Genomic DNA, 21,613 nt, shown 5'->3' with positions numbered 1-21,613 from the left:
GAATAGTGCAGGAAACATTTCTGTGTCTCTCACCTTATGGGCAGTAAGATTTTTCCCATCTCAAGCTTTGTAATATTAAAAGTAAATGGATCCATTTACCTTTGTCACAGATAGAAACAAAACACCAGCGGCATTGAATCAAAACCACAGCTCAGGGATTTTAACTTAATTCATGTCACAAATAGTCCAAAATAAAACACAAACCTGCCTGCCTGAAATTCAATCAGGTAGGGCAGCATTAGGAAAGAAATGGTTAACAGGAATATCCTGAACTGACATAAACCCAAGGTAAATAGTGAACACTGGGGAGAAGGAGGGGGGAATGTTGCTTGCAAGGTTTTCCATCAGAAAGTAGATGACAAAAGGTTATATAATTGGTTTAGTACTTTCAGTTTTCCATTTATCTTATGTATCTGACAGAACAAAACTAGGACAATCTGTGATAGGATAATTGCATACTGAAGGGTAATTCAAACAGGGAATGAATATGATAAAAATCACACTGAACCAACTAATCACTATGAAAAGCGATGAGACAGAAAGATAAAAATTCATCCAGAATATTAAGAGGGAGAAGGGAGAAGAGTTCACATGTGATTAGTAGCTTCAAATAAGTTCGTATGTTTGAAAGCATTAAGCAGAATCACAAAAAAAAGACACCAAAAAAGAACCTCCACAAAAACTCATTCTTCTTGGCCTTTTCTACAAATCAAACACTTTATGTGCTATGAATTTCCAAACATTTTCAGAGTGCTAGATCTGCTAACACCTGAAGAAGTATGTTTAGCCCAAAATGCTTTTGGATAAAACATTTTAATCAACAATGGATTTTGATGTGTACTTGAAGCAAATTCATTCAGCGGTGTAGGGTAACAATTTGGGCTAATACTGGTACACATTTTCTGAGTCCTTGGATTTGCAGCCTCACAATCATGTCCCCGTTATTTCTAAGGCTGAGGGATATTTTGTATGGTATTCCTCATTTAGTACTTCCTCCGACATCACCACCAATATACATATTGCTCTGAATTGTACATTTCAGTGCTCTTGCACAAGTTTCCATCAAAACCTTATGTCAAAATTCAAATATTTTAGAGACAAAATGAGCCAGCACCAGGATGAAACAGAGCTCTTAAGTGTAAAGGAGTTTTCTAATTCCCATCTCACCTCCCCAAATATGAGGGGAAAATTAGTTGTGATGAACCAAGGATGAAATTTATGCTAAACCCCTGTTGTACCAAAGGTTTTTGTACTTCTCAAGATGCAAATTACCAAGCACTACTTACTACCAGAACAGAATGGGTCACTCTTTACATCTCTAGCATCAAGAAGGAACCAATTTATATAATTAAGCCAAAATTAATAGCTTAATTTGAAAGCACACTAAACAGATTTCTTAAAAGAAGTGACCCTGTCCAAACCATGCTTTTAGCTTCCTTTCCAAAGATGGAAGCCTTCCAAAACGGCTCTGGATTTCAGTCACTTTTTCCAGCACTAAAATCCATTCACTCAAGATTACACGCATGGTTTAACTTCGCGGAATTCGGGCTTGTTTTCACTCAGAGCATGGTGGTCTGTCTATATTGATCCCGTATTTTTTTTTCCCCCTTAAATAAAAACACCATCTGTATGAAGAGACCAAACCTGTTCTAAGCATTTGTTATGAAGCTCTAATTGAGACACAAACTGCTCTTCCCCACCCCACTCCTCCCTGATGGAATTCTATTCCCTCACCAGCCAAGCGCGCGGCTCGCTGGTCACCTCTCGCGCTAAACAAGTGCTGCTCCAAGAATGCTTTGTTCACGTTATGGTCTCAGGGGAGCAGTTTCCTCCGCAAAGAAACAAGGAAAAAGAGTCCTCCCCCTTCCCCAAGTCAATATTCTTCAGACTTCTGGAAGCTGTAGCGCACATATTAAAGTGTAGTTTTTCCCCTGAAAAACACACTGTAAAAATAGCATTGCGGGGTTCCATGTTTATTGTCTTTCTCTGCTTCCCTGCCAAGTGAGCTCAGTTTTACAAGCTGAAATATGTTTTACTTCACTGCCAGCCCTGAAAATTCAACCTCTTAAACGTAGCCAAATTCCTTCCTCCCTTTTGCACCATAACAAATAATACAAGGCTGACGGTGGAATTGTATCCTCAGTCACACAAAAGGAATCCCTGTCCTCGGGTGATACCTCCAGCTCTGCAGTGGAGACAGGAGCATCTTCAGCTCAATTGAGCAGCTAAGTCTGGCTGAAATAGAGCAGCTGATGACAAACAGCATCACCAGAATGCCCTGTGAGTTTGCTGACAGGGGTGATGCCACATTGTTCCAGGCAGTCACCTCAATTTCTAGCAAAGAATAATGCAAAAGGAAAAGTACACCAGGAAGATTTGTTTTTTCACTCTTTAGACCACACATTTTACAACAAACTCCTATTTGATATAATAAATGAACTTTTATTTTTGTTTTATACTAAGTCTAATAAACACCAAAGCTATTACAAAAGGAGGATCAGAATGGAGATAGAAAAATACAAAAAAAGAAAAGGCAAAAAAAGCACAAAACCTTACAGACATACAGAGAGCAGTCTGGTTGTTCAATGATCATTAATAATAATTAATAACAATCATCACTAAAGAGTGATGTAGTACTTACCACAATTAAAATGTTTACCATTTGAAGTGTTTGCATCTTTTGCTGAACTAAAGGACAGTTACTGAACTCAGATATTTCCCTCTAATACTATTTTTATAATAGTGAGCAGTGAAATTAAGCCTGCTTTGGTTGGATATTTTAAAATGCAACATTTCAACCATATGCACTTAGGTTTCACTGCACACAGTGATATGTTACAAACTCGTATTGGAAATTGGTAGTCCCAACCTCGTTGCACACTCTTACATTTGTCTATTGATGGTATACATAATTTAAATCTATTCTCTTGAACAGTGATTCTAAAATACTTCTGAATGCTTTAGCATTTCCACTTCAGCACCTTCAATTGCTAGTACAGCCTTCAGAGCAGAGCCTAAACCATACATTTAGTTTTACATCATAAAAAGAAATAGCAGATCGATCTGCTGCTTACCCGTACGGCTTCAGACTTCTTATGAAACATTTCTTCCATATTCTTTGCTAACTTTTTCACAAGCTGAAGGCCATCAATTTCTTCTATTGCAACATCCTTCTCATATTCTTTGTATTTCTGGAAGAAGAAAAGAAAAATAGGGAAAAGTTACTCACAGGGAACCAGCTCAAGTTTTGACAACTAATTATTCGTTTTATATTACACTTTTTCTGACATTCCTCATTTATTTGATGTTTATTTGCATGACAGCAGGCTGCTTTGTGCCAAGATGCTGTCATGGGGAGACAACAACTGGATTAGAACCAGAAGTCCATTTAAAAAATAATGAAAATATTTATCTCATGCACTGTAGGAAAACCATAACTCCCCTTCACAATGTTTAAATACTCTTCCCCGCAACTAAACAAGAGCCAAAATGTAACAAAAAATCCTTGTATCTCCTCCAAAAATCATGTAAAAACAGTGATATGATTGGCAATCCCTCTGCCTTAGCAACCTAGAATCCTCCTCAGCTGAACTTCCTGCAGATGCCTATTTCACAAGATTTATCCAACACTTACATTAGGAGTACTTACACTACAAGCTTATCTAGACATGCTTAACTTTTCATGCAAAGAAAAGCCTAAACAAAGCATATCAACTTGAGCCTTCATCTAAACACAAGCATCAAAGCATTCTTTATCCAATATGAGCATTACATTTCACAGTGTGAATAACTCCCAGAATGCCTAAGCACTAAAAACATATTCAAAACAAGTTTTATCCTCTATTTTCTGCATATCAATACTTTTTTCCTCACCGGTGTTTATAAGAAAGCTTTGTAAAAATTAATTATTAAAAATAATTTAATGCTGAGGACATTCTTCCTCCCCACGTTGTTCCACTGCAGCCTGTACTCGGAGAACTGTTGGCTTCCACTCTGGCCATTCTTTGCCTCTCTCTCTCTCTAAAACACGCACAGTTGTGTTGAACTGATCCCTGCCCAATACCAAACCCCTCACCTGAGCACAAACCTGCACCTCCATGGCACAGGGAGGGAGAGGAAGGCGCACCTGCCTCCTGCCAATTAAGCCCCTGTGCCAAAATTATCTCCCCAACCTCTCCAGCAGACTCTTGGGGCAGCCCACGGTGTTTGAATGAATGAAATTAAATGGTATCATTAAAAAAAATTATCATTAAAATTCGCCTGCAGAATGATAATTCTTATAGAACTCCAGAGAGACAATGGAGAGTAAGGTGAGCAAAAACAGTGGTTCAAAGCAGCTGGATGAACATTAAAATGTTCAAAACAGTGAATAAGCCAGGACCAGTTATGTCCTGGCTGGTGAGACAAGAAAGGGCTCTTCTGTTAAGAGAAGGCCTGCACATGTTGGACCCATTTCCCCCAACAAAACTAATTTTCAAGATAGACTGACACTTTATACTTCCTTTAAACTTTACATTTTTCTGTAAAAATTTGTGTGAATATTTTGATAATGAAACAATATTGAATAAAACATAATTTGTACACAATTTTGGAACAAAGTTAAAAACACAAAGTTGTCAGTAAATATTTAGGGCAATTTTTTTATATATGTAATTTCAGCAATAATTTCATTTTTCCACATTATTGCCTGTCAGGAAATCTCTGGTTTGAGACCTTAATAGCAATCTAGCAACCTAAGAAACCTCAAACAAACCCCTTGCATTTTACTCCCTCGAGGCAGGCAGAGAGATTTGGGGTTTCCCCCTTTGATCTGCACTTAAATACCATCAAGAGAGTTCTGATTTCATTCTTGAAGTCCATTTATGTCATTACTCGAGATAAAAGGAATTTTTCTAAAATAGAAAAATGCACTTTTATTTTTTATTCACTGGAGAAAATATAAGAGCACAGTAGACAAGAGAGGCAAATGCTATTGCAACCAACACCATGATAAAATGCAGTAAATGATCAGTAAACTGAAAACACTGCCAGTTAATTAATGTCGTCAACGTCTGTCCACATCCCACAGGATTTGAAGCTTTGGGGAATTTAAAACAAATCAAGTACAAATTTGAATCACTTATTTCCAGCTGCACAGATCATGTTCAACACATCACCTCCTGATAAAAATGTTTCCTTTAGACTTGACCTTTGAGTTTTTAGAAAGTATTCTAAAATGCATCACTTGAAGAGGCAGCTTTCAGGTCATCAGATTTATTGATTTGAGCTTTGCCATTGAGTGAAGAAAGCCAGGCAATTACTCACTGTGCTTGCCTGAAAACTGAATGGAATTGTTGAAATCCACAACATTTTCTAGGCACACAGAGCCCTACCACATGGTCTATTAGGCTCTTGTGAAAGCACATTAAAAAGCCACACTTCTCAATGTTGAGTAGCTGGTGCTTTTGAAAACTAAAAATAACTTGCACTCAAAAGAGATGTGAATGATTTCTTAACTTGTAATTTATGATCTTATAATTATGCCAGCTCATAGTAAATAAAGGCATTTTTTCATAATTCAAATGCCAAAGTCCCAAAACAAAAGTAGAAATTGGAAGAAACAGAAGATATTATTTCAGATCTATGTGAAAAGACCCCACATGTTTCATGGTGTACAACTCTGCTTAGTTCTGGAAACCTTCAAGAACATTTGCAACAAAACCAGGAGAGCTTGGCCTGCAAGACCCTGGCAAGCAAGAGGCTTATGTATTACATATTTTATATTTGGAATTCCACTGCCATAAAAAAGCATTTCTATCATTTTTCAGCCATCATTGGAAGGTTGCAAAACAGGAAAAGTATGTGGAAAAGTATGTGGTTGTAAAAAACTTGCAGCTGTTTTTGCTCTCCTGGTGCCTGGACAGGAGAGGTGCCAGCCTGACCTGGGTGTGTCTGTGCCCTCAGTGCTCGCTCTGCAGGATGCTGGGATTTAGATTCCACCCACAAAGAACCTGATTTTATAAAAACTATCAATGCAAGAAACCTGAATCACACAGGATAGTGAAAAAACAAAACCAAACCACAATAAAACCACAACAAAGGTCATCGTTAACACTGCATTCTCTTCCTTTCACTGCAGAGGTTCTCTCACCTCCAGGCCCTCATCCTTTCCCCACCACTAAATTTTTACATATTAAATTTGGGGTTAAGTTTCAATAAATTAAAACAAAAGAGGCATAATTCCTCTGAAATAAATTTGAAATTTTTTTAAAATTAAATTATTATATTTTGATGACATCTTGAGAAAGTAGCATGGCACTATTTTTCCAGCAAAACAAAATGAGTAGTGGAAAAAAACAAGCTTTTGGGCCTTGATACACCAAACTTGCAAACTACCTTGGTGTACTGCTACTATGAAGCTGCTCATACAAGCAATGCCTTAAATTACTTCCCTTCCCTGTAAAAAAAATGAAGCTGATTACAAAGTTGTAATTTTGTTTTATTTAAAAAAAAAATCCTTCAGTTTTTTCAATCTTCCCTAATTTTATTTCATTAAGAGATACTGATAATTCTCATAATTTGTAACAGAGGCAATAATACATGTGTATTGTTATTAAAAGGAGAGAAAATAGCTCTGACTTTGCTATAAACAAGTGACTTGCTTAAAAAAAGAGTATGAGATATTAGAGGCATAGTTGGAAACTTCTGATAAATGAATTTCCAATTGTCTAGAAGATGAAGCAGGCACAACTTCTGATTTGCTGCATTATAAAAAAAAATACTTGAAATGCTGATTCTGTCGGCTTGCAAAAATCAGCATTTGGTAAGAAATTCTCTAGAGAGACAAGAACATTTATCATTTGAGAAAGCCCACAAAAAATACATTATTTCTTCAGTATCTGTTTTGCCAGATCATTTCACATAAGCACCGGGGAAAGACAGACAGTATTTCACTGTCAGAACCCTTAATACTTTTATGTTTTTCACTGGTTTAGGTGTGGGGGTTTTCTCTCGGTAAATGATCATCTAGAAATAACAAACCAAAAAGCTATCTGTACAAAACTCAGATCAGAAGTGTTTAATGCAATCTAAATACTTGGCACTGAAAGATAACACAAGCACACGCAAACTAAGAATTGCTAAAAAAAAACAAACCAGAGTCCCCAAAACAAAACCAAAGCAAAGTCAAACCACACCTAAACCTACAGAGTTCAAGTGACCAAGGCTGGAAAAGAAATCAGCTCCTGAAGAGACACTCTTGCCTTCAGCTTAAATTTTTTTGTCCTTGTTTTTATTCTGAAGAGAAACATGGTCTTCGTGTTCCTGTTTGTATCTACTTCTATCAAGTCTTATCAAAATCAAGATACTCACCTGTGGCTGTAAACAAAAATATTTCAAGTTACTTACATGTGTGAACCCCATCCTTAGTCTCAGTCTTTCAAAAGGGCTCTGTTTGCTTTGTACATCTGCAGAACACTACCCATTTGTGATGAAAATTCTTCCCCCTCCCTGGGATTTTGAGAGCCAGTAAATACCACTACCATCCTGATTAAAGAAAGGAATTCAACAGGAATCTTGCAATAATACTTTAAAAGTCATCTCTCTGTGTTGCCTGTTTGGAGCTGTAATTTGCCTCTGAGGTGCATTCATAGCTCAATTGCACACACTCCACAAATGTTGCTGGTTGAGAGATTTTGTCACAGGCATGTTAAAACTATATGTGCATATATACATTTTATGTTTTATAATGAAAAAGCAGAACCAGCATGCAAAGGGCAGATCAAATATCCAATCTATCCATTGTTTCCATGAAAAAATTAAATGTGTGTTTACTCCATGCCATTTTCAAAAAACCACTTTCAGATGTGCAAGCCTCAACATTGCAAATGTAAAAGAGAGATTGCAGAAACATACACTTTTGATTAAATCACCAACTTTTGATTTCAATTAATATCTCTGGCCCAGCAGAAACGCTGGGCTATGCAGAGCTTGAACTGTTTAGATTTGCTTCACTCGCTCTGCCATGCAATCCTGGCAGTGACTCCTTCAGAGAGGCAGTGCTGGACTGAAGGGCCACAGGAGTTAATAAACTTATTAGAATTATTTTGATTCTATATTTAAGATACCCCAACAATCAGATGTAATTAATGAGCCTGAAAGGCTGCTAAAAGCTTGCAGCTGATACAATTTGCAGCTCTTAAACCAGTTTCTTTAGTTACAGAGCCAAAAGTCATGCCACAGTCCTGACCATATTCTTGACCCCTAAATGCATGAATTTATCACTAAAGTTGACTTTCCTAGCTGAAGTAGCCTTAAATTTTTATGTTAAGTTCTTTTAAAATGAGGGATCAAAAGGTTGATAATAAACTAATTTTCTATGCATAAAGAAATTTTTTCTTTCAATAATCAATTCTTCATTGCAATCTACATTATACCACTTCATTTTTCTTTACTCCTCTTAATGTATAACAATTTTTACTTTTTTTTTTTTAGCATAACAGCACAATTATTTTTTAAATGTCATTTATTCAGGGTGTTTTAAAAGCACATCTTCCTCTTTGCACTTTATACAGGTTTTGGCTTTGTGGGCTTTTTAAATTCTAGAACCCAAAACCTGCCACATATATGGAGCAAACTCAAAATGTCTCATTAATTGCTGCCTTACTCCATTAACAGTTCTGTTGAAATTTTAAAAAGCAATGCACAGAGAAGGGACTGTAGCAAAATATGGGTTTGAATCAAAACAAATATAAATTACTCTTCACCTGGAAAGTCTATCACAGCATTTTATAAGACAATATCCATATTCAAATTAATGGGACAAAAGCAGTGACAGTTCAACCCTTCTGTGGCCTGAGCTCTTGCAGTGCTCTACCATAGAGCACACATCCCTTCTGCATGTGGGAGAGGGTAGAGCAATGCCCAGGAGAAGATTTAAAATTATCCAGCCCAGCCTCTGAATGCCTCATTAGAGCTGAGGGGGTCGCTAACCATGGATGCACTGCTGGAACAAACCCGACTGCAAGCCAAATTAAAAACCTTCTCCAGCATCACATGTGCCTGTGAGGGGGAGTCTGAGCTTTCCCACTGAGCAGAAGGGTACTCAGATGGCACAGGCACAGCAGAGATATCAAATACAGATGGTGCACTCCTCTGACAGACTCATCTGTGAATCTCTCATTCCTACAAGATTTTGTATTTTCCCCTTATCACACTGACCCCATGGTGGGGTGGTTTTGTTAGTGTGCCACTTTCATGCTGCTATCTGTTCCTCCTGACTCTGAAATTCATTCATTCAGTGGAGCAACTCTAACAAACCCTAGTTGTTTATTTTGATATTTTGTTGTTGAACAAAATTATTTTACTTCAGAATTGGTATTAAGTTTTTCACCCACAGAGTTTTAAAGATTTTATAAAGCATGTCGATCAAAATCTCCATGCAGAAGGGGATATTGGGCTATCCTTAAATTCAGTAATGTGCCCAATGTCACACAGCAGTTCAGAGCTCCCAAGAGAACAGGCTCTCTTGGTTATTCTTCCAATGCCCTGCTCAATAAACCACAGTCAGCTTTGTTAACCTCCTCTTGATCTGCATGGCAAGATGAATCACAACAGCACACTTCTCCTCACCTTGACATTAGAGAACTCCTTAGTAATTGAGAGTTTGTGTTACACCACATTACACACTCCTATTAACCTTTCCTGAGCCTCTTTGTGTTGATGAAATCCATCAGCAATGCCCAGTGTGATGGCACACTCATTTTCTGCAGAGAAATTCTCACTCATTTCATCAAACATCTCCTAGGAGCTCTGGATTAGCCCATCACATTTGACTCTCACACACACTGGTGTCTGAGGAACTCCTGTTTCCTCAAAGTCCAGTTGGGTTACTTCACAAAATACACTTTTAAAACAAAATATTGGAATATTTTTTGCAAACTTCTTTACTGTGATTAGTTACTCAGTGCTGTACCTGGTATGTTATAGCCAAAGATCAACTATCCTGGGAAATTTGTTATCATCAGCAGACTTGACAAGGATAGTTGCTGCTTTCCTTGCAAAATAATTTGCACATTAAAATCACTGCAAGGGCACCATACCCCCAGCATATTTAATCTTCACAAAGATATTTACTTCTGACCTATTTTTACCTCATGGCTATATGTAAAAGCCACAAAACCAAATCCATTAAAGCATTCAGCTGAATGATCATCAAAACCAAACATCCCAACTCCTAATTTAGCAGCATTCCTCTGCCCCATCTGTGAAATGCCACACAAGGTGTCTCCTTGAACCTTTCACAACTAGATATGTTTATATCTATATATAAACATATATAACATCTATATAACTGGAAATGCCATCTGAAGAGCATTAATTGGAATACAAGCATGGTTAAAACAGCTCTGCTAGTGGGAGAAGACAAAAGCTACTCTACCACAGAGTACTTCTCATCACAAGTACAATTTTAGAAAAGCAGCCACATTGATGCTTTTTTATTAGATTTTTCCTTATATTTTAATTTATTAGATGCTATAAATTAAAGCATCTAATAAAGTAAAAGGAAATACACTCCAGGAGGTTCAAATGCTTGCTCTCTGAGATTAATTCAGTATTTTAATTTTTACCTGAAGTAGCTAATGAAAAGAAAATCACCAAAAATGGGTGATCCAAATAACTACACAGGCAATCTAATTCCAAGCAAACAGCAATTGGGAATACATTCCCATGTCTCCCTTTAACAGAGTGGCTTTGGTCAGTGCTGTCCCCAGCCAGAAATGTCTGGCAGGGTTTGCCTGGCTCTGCCTCCAGAGCCCACCTGGGGCTCCTTCCCCAGGAGAGTCACCTCACCAGTTCCCCTGAATGTCAGTTTAATCATAACTGAAAATAGCTGAAAAAGCAACCATTATCTTGCAAATTCTTTCAGACATCTGAAACATCTCCACAGACCAGCAAAGATTTTCAAGAGCTACTTAACAAAGCCTATTAAGAGCTGCTTTGGAAATAGATTTCACAGAAGCTGTCTATACAATAACCCACACCTTTGCTTCTTTTTTAGAAAAGAACAAAGCCCTCGTTTAAACTGAATAAGAACATTCTGGAACTGCCCTGGAGACTCCTTTTTCCATAAGGTTATTCTGGATACTCACTACAGTATTTCACATGAACTGCTTTCCATGAGGAACAAAACACCTATCAGTATAAATCTGCAGAATTAAACACAATCCAGAGGCTGTGTTAATCCAAGGGGAAGCCTTCTCTAGATCTTCAGGTGAAAGTAAGTATACTAAAAGCATGTATAACTAATGTGTTCCCCACAAAACACTGAAGCAATCTGAGAATGCAATCCTTTCCCCCTGGACACTTCTTCTGAGCCACTCAAGGTTCAGAAGGAGGTAACCTGACAGTTCACTGCCATCACCAATTCTCAGCAGGGATGAGATACAACAACATTTTCTTTTGTACACAAAGCTGCATTCGCCTTCCCCAAAAGCCTCCATGGCCACTGGAAACAAGAACAGCCAAAAGAGACAGCTTACTTTGTGCTGTAAGGTCACAGGATACAACAGCAAAATTTTTTCAATCAGACATTCTGCTAATTCTTTTTTTTTCCCTCTTTATACTCCTCTTATCACTGAATGTCTCTTTCTCTCATTACTGTTCCCCCTCGACCTATGCCTGCCTTACACCAAGCTCTTGTACCAGGTTTTGGTGTTTCTGTAGACTTTTATTAGACAGCACTTATTTTCCATCTAAGAAAAATTACACAATTGGCTTCCCACCCTTCATGGTTGCCCCTAAATGAGCAATAAAATAAAATGAGCTGCCAAGAAAACTTAAAGTGGAATGTATGCAGAAGAAAAAAACAAAGAAAAAAAGAAGTGTGTTCCAAGACAAACCTTTGCTTAGCAATATCCATGCCTTTTGAGAAGGTCCAAAAATTCTGCTTTTAAGAACTTCTAATGGCTTCTGTTCCTCAGAAAAAGAAACACAATCTCCTCAGGACACAAATTATGTTTTGAAATGTTCTCTACCATGAACGTTTGTCTGCTTGGATGCCTCTAAACCATTGTGTGGTACCTTCAACATTAACTCTTAAATGAGCTTTTTATTTTTTTGTTTGTCACTCTGAAGGACATGGCATTGATCTCTGCTGTTCTGGCTCATCATTGCACTTTTCTGTACACAGCTGATAAAAGTATTTCGATTGATTTAGGGCTTCAGAGAGATGTCAGAAACTACAGATCAAAGGGGAATTGTAATAACAAAAAAAAGCATACCATCTGAATACCTGAATTTGGATACTTAAATTTAGGGTCACAATTCTTCAGCTCATGACTGAATGTTTAAAATTACTGTTTTCAAAAATCTGGACTCCCCTCAGTCCCATCAAAGCCAGCAACATCAGTCTATTCTCAGCATCTGTGAAAATCACACCAATCAGACCACCTGCATGTGGTCTGAGGGCAGATGTCTTAAAAAGAATTCAGTAAGTTACCCATAAAAAAAGAAAAAAAAATATTTGGGAACCTAACTATAGCATTTGGCACTGCCTGGAAGTGTGAAAACATATTTGTGGTTTTGCCACACAAGCTAATGCGTTTCACTTCCATATGTGATTGCCAGTCCCTTATAAAACTTCAAAGAAAGAGCAGGGGATGGCCAGCCCTGCTGCATCCTTCTGGAGAGCAGCAGATCCATCATGACTCCCTTCAAGGCCTCACAAAACAAACGGGTGAACAGACAAGGACAAACAAAGGGTTAAAGTTCAACTGCCAAACCACCCTTAATCCAATATTTAATAACTGCCTTTGAAAGGCTGTCATATGATATAAACTAATACCCTGCACAGCAGAACTGGTGCAGATCCTTTTCTCTTTGGACCATTTAGCTATGAGAGTCTTAGATTGGCATCTGGCACGCCGGCTCTCAAAGTGTTTTTCCCTCAACAGAGTTTTTCCTCTCTCACACTTGCAAAAATGACACTTGAAACCTCATTAAGGAAAATTCCTGTGCATCAAAATCCCAGCCAGAGTTCTGTTTGTAGCTCTTTCTTTGGTTTGCTTTTTTTTTTTTTGGTTTTGGTTTGGTTTGGGGGGTTTTTGTTTGTTTTGGAGTTTTTTGTTTTGATTGGTTGTTTTGGGTTTTTATGAAAATTGGATGAATACTCTAGACAATAAAGTAGGGAACATATCATACCCACACGTAGGTATTCCCAAACATCACTGCAAAGAGTAAATAAACCCTGAGCAATTTCAAATATTGCAGAGAGGACTTAAGTACAGCAGCCCCAATCTCTGCCTCTATTTCCTCCAAAACTGAAAACTCAAGCTGGTTTATTAATTGTACATATCTGCTTAATGACATAACCTTCATCAAAACCTATAATCCAAAATGAACAAGATTCAGACCCTCTATTCAGAAATTTGTGTACTCTCACACCTGTGTTACAAACCTGTCTTTTTCTCCTTGGTCAAAAATCTCACAAACCTAAACAAGAAAATAAGTTGGCTACCAAGCTAGAGAAGATTTATTTTTGTGTACCCACAAGTCAGTATCTGATCAGATTGGAAACATTTCAGCAAACCATCAGCTTTGTTCTGTTTTTGACAACTTCAAAGAAATTTGCCCAAATTAAATCTGAAGCAAACCTATTTCAAGTTGAAATGCAGAGCACATTCTTTATTCTACTATGTTGAAACTTTTCTAGGTTCATTTTGCTGTAAAATACATATACAAACATGGGATGCCTGCCGCAGCACAAGTCACAGTTGAGACAGCCACAATACACAGAGTAACACCACATAATTTCAGAAAGCTTCAGCCCATACACAGTAACACCTTACCAATTCAGAAGGCTGCAAGCCTCTGCCCATACAGAGGAACAGCCCACCACTTTGGGAGGCTGCAAGGGTCTGCCCTTCTTGTTCCTCAGCCCAGCCTTTTATCCCCTCCTGCTGATGCCCTGCACCTGTGTGCCCTCTGCTCCCTTTGGTGGTTGGGCAGTGCCCTGGGCACTCCCTGGCTCACTGCTGCCAGTGCTGCTCACCTGCTGCTCACAGCTGTGCCCACTGGGGATGATGAGGCTCAGCCACATCCCAATCACCACAAACTGTGTGTCTACAAATGTTTATTCAGTTTTTTTCTAAGTCTCAAAAAGAGCAGAAAGGAGTTTTTGTAATTTAGGAATTCATTACATTACCAACAGAGATCATCTCACAAAAAAATCTGCATTACCTCTAGTAGGACCACAACAGATCATCACCCCAGTATATAGAAATAAACCATCTAACTCCAGAATCTGTATTAGACTGCACAAACAAATACATTTATCAGAAAAAGTCAAGAGCTTTGGCACTAGAAAGGACCCCAAAAACAGCTTTGTTTTGCTTGGTCAATAAACCACTATTAATGATAATGTATCTATGAATCAAAGATGCATCAATCTGCATAGCAGAGAATAGAAGCCATGAATAACAGCCAAATCAATACTATGAAGTTGTAAAGAGTACAGTGTGCTCTCCTTCAGGCTAATGGTAATTAATTTACTTTCCCTCCCTTCACACATGAGAGGAAGCAAGAAGAACACAGTAATCACATAATTTTTTTTAAGTATAAAATGAACACATATTGTTATCTCCTTACTGTATCTTTTCTGTTCATACATTTAGAGCACTTAAAAATTATTACTTTGTTTGCACATAGAAAAAACAGCTTGTGTTTTTGGGAGCATATGCACTTACCAGCTGATATTTTCAAGTACTGCAATTTGAAAATTTGTTTCTTAAATAAAAGATCTTGCTCTGATTGGGTTGTATGTTAGTGTAAATGACCAATGCCTAAAATAACATTTCTGCATCACAAATACTCACCTAGTGAATGTACCTGTAGAAATATTCTAAGTCTTGTGGGGTTCAATATCCCATAATGGAAAGGCTTATCACTGAAAACTACATTTGCTTATGCCGCAAGTTCAAGGGTTTTTTATTCAACTCCACTGTTAATTAAATAATGCCCTTTCTTTGCAATTGAAAAAAAAGGCAAGGTTTAAGTGATCAGCATCTAATAGAGGCATCCCCTTCTTAGGAAAAAAAGTATTTGGAGGTTCTGTTAATCCAATGGATTGTCTCTAGACGAGCAAGCTTTTAGGAGAGGAAACAAGATAAAGTTACTGGGTCTCTGCTTTAAAAGAGAGTGCTGTTGCTTTCTAAAGAGCAAAATTTAAATATTCATTGTGTTAAAGTTCTTCTAAGTGCTGTTTTTGTACAAAGTAAACCTTAGGCTGCTGTAATTAACAATGCATTTTCACAGACATGGAAATTAAAGTTTCCATTTTAAAAATATATCCTTTGTTGACAAGGTTCAGCAAACCGCCATCAGCAGATTACAACTATTTCATTGCTTCATAAAAATACAGAATTTCACTAAACCTCAGAACATCAAACAAAAGCACCACAATCACAGGTCATTGCAAAGTAACCTATTGATAAATTCCTCAGTGTGCACCACAGCTGCAATGACCTTGGTGAACTGCATTCAGGGCTCTAAGCAGCAGAGTAATTAACATATACTGAAGTTAAAATCACAAGTGGTGCTATTAAAGCAGGCAGAACAAGTCAGCACATAAAGATACCCCTGTGTGAATTAGGGTCTCAGTGGTCATTTCACATCCTTCCATGGTTCTGTGAAACTGCTGCCCCCAAACACAGAGAAGCTGAGTTCTGTGTCTGAGCTGACCTTGGGCTGCTCACTGTGTAAAACACTCCAAGTGGGGCCACATCTCCATCTTGTGAGCTTTCTGAAAGTTTTGCTGTGAAACAACACAGTGTAAATAACCAAGGGGAAGGTGCTCTCAATTTCCAACACAAATTTTGTCACGTTAACCCACTGAAAATTACAATAATTATTTAGATCCTTCCAGACCCTACCCTGCATTATAAACACCCTTAAATTTACTTTCCCTTTTTCACAACAACATAATTTGCCCCTTACTATTACAAACATACAAAGAACAGCGTACACCAATAAAATATAATTGTGGCAAGTGGACATTGTGTTTGCATTTGGAGGCACGGCAGAGCCTGTGCTGCCTGCACAGCACTGCCAGAGGCACACATCTGTTTGTGCAGTTCTAGTTCAGTAGTTTAAGGAATGAAGTATCACCTCATTACAGAACTGCCATGTATGAGTGAATTTGTGGAGCTTGCCCTCCTCACAGTCAGACAGTTCTAATCTCCTTGCAAACCACAGTGGCAGCACAGAGATGGAGTGTTAAGCTTATCAGGCCTCATCTGTACCATCACCTACTTAGTTAAACCCAGGCCATCCATTTCTCTGTCATTTCTTTGTTCCTGAGGTGCCTGAATGCATAATAGCCACTGGCAAAAGATGCAAGATATCTTTAAAGACTGCAATAGAACACCACCTACATTATTTTTTTTTAAACACAGACTGAAAATAATTCACAGGGACCATTTTAATCATGGGTTGCACTGCATGCATTTGCTCTTGCTCTAGAATTCTAACTTGCACTATCACCACATAACCTGTAATCTAGAGTTATTAATTTATTTTATACTTACTTTCAATGTCTGCATAGAAATTCCTGACTCTGAAAAAAAGCTTGCATTCCTATCACAGTATCACAACTGGGAAGGGTTCTGATAACTGAAAATCCTACAGCATAATAAAACCTACTCGACATTCAACCACTCTTTATGGATATCAGCAAGTCTCCTGTCAGCAGGCAGATTTCAGGAGAGGCCAAGAGGCATAAAAAGTGACTGCATCCTAAGCCTTGGGGGCTTTTATGAACCTCCTTTTGAAGCTTATGCTTCCATCTTGTGGGGGCTTTTAGAATCCTACACATTTTGCCCTGGCCTCAGGCTATCTTTTGGCTCTCCTGCCCTCGCTGGCTCTTGCTCACCCTTGTGTCCATCCTGTCTCCCTGTGTCCCTGACCAACATCCTGCTTGTCTCTGTGTCCCTGCCTGGGCCACCTTGTCCAGCCCTGCCCATCCAGGCTCCTGCTCCTGCTGCTCTCTCCCCCCTCAGCTCCTGTCCAGTGCCCAGCCCCACCACAGGACATGGACAGCACTCCTGAGCTCCACTTGTCCCTCTGTCTCCATTCTCTTCCCTCTCCTCCAGGACTTTTCCATTTTCCTGCCTTCTTTTCTGTCTCTTCTAGCCCTCTTTCATTTGGGAAACTCCTTTTCCATCTCATTTTTGTTACCAATAAATGGTTCTCAGATCCAATGTTTGCCTCATTTGACTTAATCTCGCTCCCGACCATCCATTTTTAAAATAACCCCTCTCAGTTTCCCACTGCTGTGTCCCAGTAGAACACGACAGATACCTACACCCAAACTCTCCTAAAGGGCTTTTGAACATGGAAAAGGTCATTTCACAGCCACAGCCCAAGCCTGCCTGCAACACTGCACTAGCACTTAGCTTGTGTGGATTCCTGAGCTTTATTTATGCTCTAATGGTGCCATCACACATCTCTAGATGTCTCTAGAACACCCTAATCAGATGGAAGCTGAACGATGCCTTAGCTGATAAGAGAGTGTTTTCCAGCCTTCAAAACAAACAAAAAACCACACTGTTCATAATTTGCTTTTGGCTCATTCTTCAAAGCGTTCTTCTTCCAACTGGTGATGAAAAGTCAAACCGCAAGAACACTGCCAATCAGTACATCCATGCACGTCCGAAAAATAAAATTATACATTTATAAGGAACAGTGAAAGGGAGCATTTAGTGCAATAAATTAGAAAATTTTTCAACTGTTTATATTAAAGAATCTTACTTTGATCTCTGTCAATTTTACAGCTTTTCTGTCAATATTGCATTTGGAAAAAAAAAATCAAGAAATAAGCATGCAAATACTCCAATCGCACTCCTGGCCCTTTTATATTCTTGGTTCAAGTGAAGAGTGTTTGGTGATCTCTTTAGAAGAGATTTGAAATTTCTTCCCAAAACACCAAATAGAAAAAACACATGAAGCCACTTGCTTAACTACCTAAAAATCAGGGTTTAGGGGCTTCAAGGTGTGAGATAGGATAAATTAAAGAAAGAGCCACTAGAAGCACTGACAAGACAATATTTCTAAATAAAACAGTGGAGAAAAATTGAAGAAAACGCTGACTATCTAGAGAATATGCTAAGAATATCTGGTCTCTAGTGCTCAGTACTAGAAATGAAAACATTCTTCAGCAGACAAACCTTTTATCATACTGCCCTGCTTTCCAGTAAAAACTTCCCTATCAGTTACCAGATTTAAAACCATTTGATGACCTTGATATCTGAGAAAATCTCTCTATACATTAAGATGTCATGGCAGAACAAACTGAGGATACTCAAAGTGCCACTGTGTAGTTTTGAAGAGTGAATCACTTCACCATAAACAGTTTCTCTCACAATTAGTGGTTACAGAAATCACCCATCCTCTATCCCTTTTGGAGAACAGTTGACATCTCACTCAGAATACCAGCATTAGGTTATTTTCTCCTCCCCATCTGGTTCTGCTGTGGGCAGGATTTCTGCTGGAAAGGAAAAGCCACATGGACAGAACGAGGCAAGTTTCTGTGAGGCCCCTGAAAAAGTCTCTGGTTACTGTGGGATGACAAGAGGAGATGTGCCAAAGCACACAGCAGCACAGCTGACAGAGATAATGCCCCAGTGCAATTGTTCCTGGATATTTTACTGTTATTGCTTCTGTAATCCTCGTCCCTTTGTTCCATTAATTAGCATGCAGTGGCTACAATCCTGCCCAGAAAAACCCTTTGTTCCTAGATAATAATTTCACTAACAAGCAGAAACATTTCACCAATTTTTTAACAACAAATGGTAAAGGTCATAATCAGCTGGTCATCCCTGGCTTTCCTTGAAATTCCTCTGTAATCCAAATTCTACATAGTATCAGTTAACAGCATATGAAAGGATCAATAGGTTTAGGAAATATATACAATTCCATGACTATTAAAGACTAACTTGTGCATGTTTTCCATAAAAACGTAATGGTTCCCTCCTGGTGTAAGAAGGTAGAGGTGGGTTTAGAAGTTATATATCTAGGTTATATCTCTGGACCAGGAGAAAGGATAAAAAGGTCCTGTTTGGCACAGTACACTGAGTCAGAACAAAGCACTTGCTAAATGACAATTGGGAAGACAACACAAATCTCCTGAGCACTGCAGTTGTCTTCCCTGCACTGCAGCAACCTTCTGATGGAATTATTTTAACTTTTCTGTTTCTTCATTTATTAATTCATAAAACAAATTAAATTTGTGCTTCAGGAATAGTTTGATGCCAAAATTGTTATCATTCTTCAATATCCTTGTACAGATAAAACATTTAAAATAAATTATTTGTTTATTCACTCAAATATTTACAAGATCTTCTGAATTAGTTTAAGAGGACCAGGTATTAGCACACAGCACAGAGCAAACTGAATAAGAATGAATAATATCCAAAAGTATCATTACATTTATTTCTATCCCAGTTGGCTTCTTAACAAACCAGATCATTGAAGCTGCCTCTGAATATTGAGTTCCCCTGAAAATATTTTGGCAAATAAAATGCTTGTGTGTTTCCTAAAGCAGCACACACATTAGATATACAATACTTCAGACTTCCTTAATGTTCCATTTCTTTCCCAGTAATTTATAGCATCCATGATTACACTCCTAATTCTTTGTTGTTCTTCCAGTTACTGGTCCTGACTTGTCACCCTTTTTCAGGGCTGAACTGTAAAACCATTCCCATATTACTCCAGATGGAGTTGCACAAGTTGCATTAGAAGAAATAATTTTGTTCCATGATAAAACATCTTCTAGACAGGCAGCATGTACTCATACTTCATTTTTTTGTCTTGAATACTACACTTTTAATTCTTTAAAGTGAGAGCTAAAGTATAACTCAAGTCTGATGTCAATTGTCCCTCTACAGCAGCTTTTAATTTTAGAACACTGAACTGTCACTTTATTAATAATTCCTTTGGAATTCAGCTTCCATTTTATAAATATATATTGAGAGAGGGAAGAAATATAACAACCATGCTTTGTAGTTCAAATATTGCTGAGATAGACACAATCTATCTAGTTTCCAGAAGCAGTTACAGTCAATAATCATTTATCTATAGTATTAGGTGGCAGAGGAAAGAAAAAAAAATCAAAGAAAGCATAAAAAGTAATAAAAGCATATTTAAGGTTGAACATGTTTTCAAATATCAGTTATTTTATCTACAAATACTCCTTAATAATAGTCAGACTTTGCAGAAGCAGTTTTTAAGCCCCTTGTTACTTGAGAGTAACTACAGAAAATTTAATTCAAAGGGATTTTGATTTTGCAGTAAAATTAGCATAAGTGAAATTTTGGGTTAAAATGAAAGCTACATTCTTAGAGGAAGAATGGTCTGGTGGTTGAGATATTAACCTTGGACTTGAAAGAAATGGGCTCAAGTCCCAGCTTTGCCACAGAGTTTTACATAACCTTGAATTAGTCACTTAATTACTTGGTGCTTCTCTTCTCCAGGTATTAAACACAGATAATAATATTTCCATGGTCAGCTTCACCTTGTTCTCTGGCAAATCGGAAAGAAAACAAAAATCTGTGAAAGGCCCCACTATTTTATCCCCAAGAACAATTTGTTTTAGAACTAAGTTTCCGTTCTGAAGCCTTGGCATCAGTCTCAGTTTGCATTGTGGGATCCCAAACACCAAAAATCCTAGGAACGACAGTAAAAAAGGAATCTATAATAATAGAATTCCAGCAATAATATTTGTCATCTGTACTGTATCTGCATAAAAGGCAGAGGCTTACTACATTGATTGTTAAAATAACACTAGAAAACTTCAAACCTAATATGAAAATAGAAGTATTTGGGTTTTTCAATCCATTACTATAGTTTCAGCACATACACTCTGTGTGTATGCAAGCCTTTAAAAAAGGAAAGAACACAGAATTCTGATTAAAACTTGAATCTGATGAAATAAAATGTTCTTTTCATAATTCATATGCAAGAGAGACATACACAGCCTAAGAAGCAACACTCTATGTAGCAAGAGCAGCCAGCACCTGTGATTCTGGACAACTGATACATTGGAAAAAACATAAGGAATTCTTTGTTATTATCTTCCACTAAATGCTTTTGTACATAATCTATTATTCGATTTGTGAAAAGATATCCACTTTATAGCCTATGATTAATACATATCATAAAGCATCACAAGTACTTTATATCACTTAAAAATAAAACCAACCATGTTCTGTAAAAATCCCCTATTTTTATTTTTCCCAAAGAATTCTTAAGAGATGAACTGCATAAAAAAAATTTTCTAATCATTTATTTAAAAGCTGCACAACTCCACAAGAAATTAACTGCAGTTACAACCACAGCACACTTATTTTCTCTTTAAATTCCATAAAAAAGACACATATCGAGCTAAAAGCTTTTATCAAACACAAGGTCACAGATTTTAGGCCTGACCTGATGAGCAGCTTTGGACATTTAAACAAGAGAGCAATAAAACCATTCTGAGTAAGGCTGAGATATCAGTTTGCAGTAGGTGGAAAATGAAAGGTGTTATTGCTCCTTTCCTGAAACTTGCAAGAAAGAGGGAACAGCTGGGAGCAGGAAA

The 21,613-nt window shown here is 37.8% G+C and overlaps 1 protein-coding gene across 1 annotated transcript in view; it reads right to left on the bottom strand.

Annotated features, from left to right (window-relative positions):
* CACNA2D3 (calcium voltage-gated channel auxiliary subunit alpha2delta 3) overlaps positions 1-21,613 on the bottom strand; it is a 382,512-nt gene that overhangs the window by 295,440 nt on the left and 65,459 nt on the right. The window contains exon 3 of the mRNA XM_058812839.1: positions 3,075-3,191. Within this exon, the coding sequence (XP_058668822.1) occupies positions 3,075-3,191 (117 nt within the window). The remainder of the gene's footprint in view (positions 1-3,074; positions 3,192-21,613) is intronic.

This window comes from Ammospiza caudacuta, chromosome 12 (genome assembly GCF_027887145.1).
Source record: "Ammospiza caudacuta isolate bAmmCau1 chromosome 12, bAmmCau1.pri, whole genome shotgun sequence".
NCBI lineage: Eukaryota > Metazoa > Chordata > Aves > Passeriformes > Passerellidae > Ammospiza > Ammospiza caudacuta.
This window is presented reverse-complemented; position numbering and strand designations above follow the sequence as displayed.